This window comes from Cornus florida, unplaced genomic scaffold (assembly GCF_030987335.1).
Source record: "Cornus florida cultivar Cherokee Brave unplaced genomic scaffold, ASM3098733v1 CherokeeBrave_3.0.0_Hap2_Chr03, whole genome shotgun sequence".
Taxonomy (NCBI): Eukaryota; Viridiplantae; Streptophyta; class Magnoliopsida; order Cornales; family Cornaceae; genus Cornus; species Cornus florida.
The window spans coordinates 86,427,687-86,433,706 of NW_026775573.1; the positions used below are offsets into that span (position 1 = coordinate 86,427,687).

The window sequence follows — 6,020 nt, forward strand, 5'->3', positions numbered from 1 at the left end:
CAAAACTAGTCAAGCTCAACGAGCTGACCCCAAACAACTTTGGCTCGGACTAAACTTATTTATGATATATAACCAACATAGACTCATGTTTATAAAATTGTATAAGCATCTCCCCTCCCACCCCCCAAATTTTTTTTTAAAAAAAAATACTTGCATAAGAGGAGGCTGGACACAAAAATGAAATTGATTTTTAATTAAATGAGTTGAGTCAAATAGGAGCTTTTCAAATTCATAGCAAGCTGAGCCTACACTCAACGTTCCTTTTGAGCTCCTAAGTAAAGCCCGAACAACCTAAACCTCAATTCGATTGGTTCCTTTATAGCCCTATTTACAATTAATGTTGATAGTTGTACATTGGATTTTCTGTTCTTGTTTGGCACACTCATTTCATGTGAAAAAATAAAAAATAAAATAAAATAAAATAAGAATAGAAGTTGTGGAATATATTTCGAGTTTCAAAGGCATCACGTTTCAAAGGAAATGAAACGATTAAAAGCGTAGATAGGCAGTGAAATTTTACATGTTACAAGAATGACCAATTTGACATCCCTTTCTATGAAATGTCACATAAGTTACGTGACTATTCTAGTCATAGGATTCAAAAACTAACCTCTTCCCTCTTTGCTTAGCACAAGATGAGAGACTTAATTTCTCTGCACTAATCCTAAATGTGGTCCTTGTTGCGTTATTATATACAAGCAAGTGCTTGTTAATGTGCTAGCTAGGGTTAGGGTTTGCAACAAAATATGCTAGTGCACCAACAAACGGTGCATTGATGTAAGTCGTGGGCTCGGACTTGCGAAAATCAGCTCGATCATCTTCATAAGCATCATCTTCCCCTGGTCCACCCACCACAGCCCCGACTAGCAAATTAGGGTTAGGGTTTGATGAGTTGAAGTATACCGAGCCTTCCTTGCATGCGATGAACTGAGGATGGTCCTTGATGGACGGCAATGACGAGCCACGATGATGAATCCGCTGAGGAAAATAGTTACTGTACCCTACCATGTATGATATGCCCTTAGGGTTGTCACCTAAAATGTAATCAACCTGCCTCTTGGCGATTTTACGGAGCAATGCCGGTCCAACACTAATGCTACCACAATTCACAACCTGTGAGGATCGTTCCAGGGAGTTGGCATAGACAAGTAAGAGAAATGTGATCGTAGTCGCATGCTGCAAGTTGCTTCCTCCGGGCTTGTAAATGAGCCCTCCGGGGGAGTACTCGATATGGGAACCCGAAGATTCGGGCACGAGTGAGCACATGAAACTATCAGCTGATGCTCTGTAAGATTGGAGATTGTACATGTTTCCTTCTATGACTTCCTGGATCAATATTAATTATTCATGTTAATCATAGCATTCAATAATATTCACAGTCCATTTCATTAGAAATTTGGTTTGCAGGAAAAGCAACCATAAATTAATCATGGTAATTAGATACACCATGAAAAATATATTTTCTTTCAATAATAACAAGTAGTCCAATAGTCTGATACATGCATCCAATTGTTTTATATGAGTAGAGATGACGTTACCTCTTACTCACATAAGTTTAGTCGGATGGGTCCGATTCTCAAATTCTGTATCATTACTCATTTTCTTTTCATTCATTTCATTTATTTTTTCTACTTTTACTTTTCACTATTATAATTTCTATCTAAACAAACGGTGCCTTGGTAGTAGTATTACAATTAATTTGTCCGTAAGATAGTGAAAAATAAACATTGCATAATAGCTTATAAACATGTCTCTAACCTTAGAAACAAGCACGTTTAGACCAGCATGTTTGTTGTCCCACCCAAATTCATTAATATTGTCATCTGCTCCGAGAGTTTTACCATTGTTTTGTAGGTAATTGAGGTAAGAATCACTCTGGGTGGCCCTTCTCAGCCAAGCTGCTCCCCACAATAACTCATCCTGCAAATTAGGTAACAAAAATTGACAAACTATAAGTCCTCTGAATGAGTTAGTTGGCTAAGTTTGAAATACCTATCTATCTATATAAATATATATATATATATATATATATATATAGACATACATATTTATTAAATTTCAAGTAGGGCACATACACCTAGAATCCTATCAGGCAAATCTTAGTTGGAAAGAATAATATATTTCAACTGGGTCACTTTTATTCATGTATATTTCTGCTATTTCAGGTAGTGAAGTTAAAATGCACCCATCACACATCATAAAAAATAGTAATACTTTCTGTTCAAGATTTTATAAGAATAAAATTGAACCATGAATATGTTCCTTGCTTTAATATATATATATATATATATATATATATATACACACACGCACACACATATAAGGACTACAGATTTGGGCCACCATCACATTCAGCGGCTAGGAGACTCGGGTACAGTATCGGTCGTAGACCTAATAAGCCAATCTTAGTTAATTCGGAGGGAATTGTGCTATGAGGATTTGTACCACAATATTGGAGAGAGCAATTTTTATTCATAAAAATCAATCACTTTGCTTTGTTGGAATGTTTCTATCGATTGGTTGAACCACTAATAATTTCTGACTAAACACGTACTTTTAATTAGGTGGTCATATTTAATAGAGAGGAATGCTTGCCTGATAACCATCAAAGTCACAGTAAAATGGGCATACACCATCCCTAATATCCAAATTATCGCTATAAGCCCCTCTGTAATTGTCTGCGAATTGAAATGCCGCAGTGGCTTGCCTCAGCAATGTGTCGGAGTATCCGGGATCAGATGATCGGAAGGCGATGGATGAAGCTGCTAGGGCTGCCGCGGTCTCACCGGCCACATCGGAAGCAGGGTTCGGTGCGTCCACCATGTACACTGTCCTGGCTGTGTCCATATCTTCTGGTCTTTCCCAGCAGCTATGGTCAATATTTGGATCCCCAACCTAATGAAATCATAATAGCATATGAGTCTCTTTAAGAAAAAGGCATTGGTGAGTGGGCCATCATCTCACATGATCTATCAGAATTTTTTATATGATATGGTCTCGATCCCTATTCGACTAGCAAATAAATATTTCAGTTTTATTTAAAATTTTACATGCGTGGTAGATTGTAATGGATTATAGTCTCTAATCATGTAATACTATCCATAATCGACACATGATGTATGATAAAGAACAATGTCATGAATTTATTTATTTTTTTTTTTTTCAAACAAAAAAAAAGGTTGGTCTTGTGATGTATATACTAAGATAATTATTTGTATAAAACTAAGTTATAAAAGGGTCCCACATAACTTAGCATACACTCTATGGTCCTCGCATGTAATCCATACCAAAAGTAGTATATAATGGTATATTTACTAGTGAATTGGTAATGAGGGAAACGTTGGTTAATTATTAATTTCACTATATTTCCTATTTTTTTCTGATAAATATATTTACTAGCTTTTTGATATTTTAAAAATGTCAATATTTGATGTAATTTTAAAAATTCTATAGCCCAACAAATTAGAATAACAAACCTAGCATTTAAATTCATTTTCACGTCAAATTTGAACATGTACTCAACAATAAAAGATCTAGAATGTGAACCGTTACACTACAAATGTAGTGAAAAATCTTGGGTTACCTACTTTTTGGTACCCCAACCTAATCAGAACCCACTACCTCCCTTGATAAAAAAGGAAATAAGAGTACGACTTTTATTACCAAATTAGTTACAAAAAAAAATAAAAATAAAAATAATACATAATAATAAATAAAACCAAACTTTATTGATAAAAAAAAAAAAAAAAAAAAAAAAAAAAAAAAAAAAAAAATTGAACTATTATTACCAAATTAGTTTATACGAAAGAACAATGCTTAACTATTCATCGTGAGTAATTTCATTCTACTCACCCCTTATATGTTTTAATAACAAAGTAGTACATCAACTTTAATAACAAAATAATTCACGACCTTCTCTATTTTCTCGAATCAACAATTAAATAAAAATACAAAAAAAATTTTATTCATAAAAGGTGAGAAAAGTAAATTACTCAGGGTAAATAATTAATCATTATCCCGAAAGGAATAATACACGTCTTCGATAATGGAAAAGAGTGAACATCAACCACATGATGACAAGTATGTGTCATACCATCAACCATTTCACTTGATTGGAATAGATAGATACTGATGACATGAAAATGACAAACTTTGGATTAGTGCTAAGACCTCTCTTGATCCCCGACCATTGAGGCTAAGGAAACTGAACTGCACGCACTCCGAGGAGCGTATCTTTAGTTGTAATAACTTTCTTGTCCACCAATAGATTTTAGCAGACTAGGAAGAGGACAATGTGGGTCCCAAAGTGTCAAAAAAGCCCACAACAACCCGTGGAATCCCAATTTACGCACCACTCCCTCTACTCACGGGTTGGTTCCTCCGAACCATAACCAACTGTCTCGCCTCTAAATTTACCCATTTACCCACAAATTCTCCACAACATTACCATACAAAATTTTTATTTTGTTTTATTTTTTTCCAACAATGTAACATCGGCCTTTTATGATACTTCTTTCATCCATAAAAATTGTCCGCATTAGTATTTATGATTATTACAATTATCAATATAAACAACTTTTATGCGAGGTGGGAGTTTCACAACACATTCAAAATTTGTATTCTCATCCAATAAATAATCTATCTTCGAACCCATGCAATATGTGTCATGCAATTATTAAAAAAAAACAAATACTTAAAAGGCGGCTAAGAGAATTTAAACTCTGGACCTCTAATATATAACCATACACCATAGCATTAATTCAAAATTTGTGCCCTCATGTGAATTTGCGTCTTCCACGTTCAATTGAATGTTTCGTGCACTCGATCAAATGAATAGTAAAGCAAATTCACAATCAAAGTGTCTTGTCATAAAATTATATTATGCAAAGTTGCAAATTCACATCCACATTCATTATATTAAATGTTAAATGTGTTTTGCCCTGCACTAATTTATAACGAGAGTGTTCTTGTGATAGTATTTTATTACCTGAACGAATATCCGATTGGACTGAGACACGGTCTTGAGAAGATAGTCCGTGGACCACCGAATCGCCACCAGAGCGTTCCTCAACTCGCCGGCGGGCATCAAATTCCCGAACTCAATCACACTCCAAGCCAACATTGTGGTGGTGAACGCCATCGGAAACCCGAACTTGATATTGTCGCCAGCGTCATAGTAGCCGCCGGTGAGGTCATAGTTGACCATCCAGCCGTCGCTGAGGCCGGAATTTGCCCGCCAAGACATCCTCTGGTCCGACGGCAAGAACCCCGACCTCTGCCCCTCAAAAAACAGAATCGATTTCGATAATGCCTCTGGATAGTTATGGTAACTCGATAGACACCGAGGCAATTGAAGTGATAGAGAGAAGAGGCAAATGTAGAGAGAGAAGAATCTCATTTTGGTTTTCAGAGAGGTAGGACTGTGTGTGTCTGTCTTTTTTTTCACTTATGTGGCTTTCGGTGTTTAAGTTTTGTATGGTTACACTTTTGAGTGTGGCTTTTGGCAGTTTTGTGTGCTCACGAGTGATATATATCTATCTATATATATATGGAGAGAGAGAGAGAGAGAGAGAGAAAGTGAGGAAGGGTGGAGAGAATAAGCGCCGACACTGACTGGTATTGTCAGCTAAAATTCACATGTAACGCAGATAGGAGTTCATGAGGTGTGGTTGTGGCTTTTATGGTGCGACCCACATAAATTAACTCAAGAGTGGGTGAGAAGTGCTAATGCTCTTTTCTGTTGAGGGATGTTTGGACAATGTAAATTCTATTTGGTCTCGATTTTGTAAGAAATATTTTAAACAAAATAAGTAAATATATTAAATTATACTAAATAGTATGGAGTGATCATAGATCAATTTAAGTACCATCATGCCCATGGATTCCACGAACTAACATATAATGTCTTTGAAGATACACGTAGATATAGATTCTTCATTACGCCTTGGTTTTGCAAAATTGAAGGAAAAAGAAAAAATAAAAACAGGGCATTAAAATTCCTTTTCTACTTTCTATTCTTC

General features: G+C 35.6%; 1 protein-coding gene across 1 annotated transcript; it reads right to left on the reverse strand.

The window, feature by feature from the left end:
* Positions 1-417: 417 nt before the first annotated feature.
* LOC132300834 (endoglucanase 24-like) lies at positions 418-5,629 on the reverse strand. The gene is made up of 4 exons (XM_059798087.1): positions 4,988-5,629; positions 2,596-2,895; positions 1,759-1,920; positions 418-1,326 (listed from the first exon to the last, which is right to left on the reverse strand). Exons 1-4 carry the CDS (start codon positions 5,396-5,398, stop codon positions 718-720), a joined length of 1,482 nt encoding a protein of 493 aa, XP_059654070.1. The 5' UTR covers positions 5,399-5,629; the 3' UTR covers positions 418-717.
* Positions 5,630-6,020: the final 391 nt, after the last annotated feature.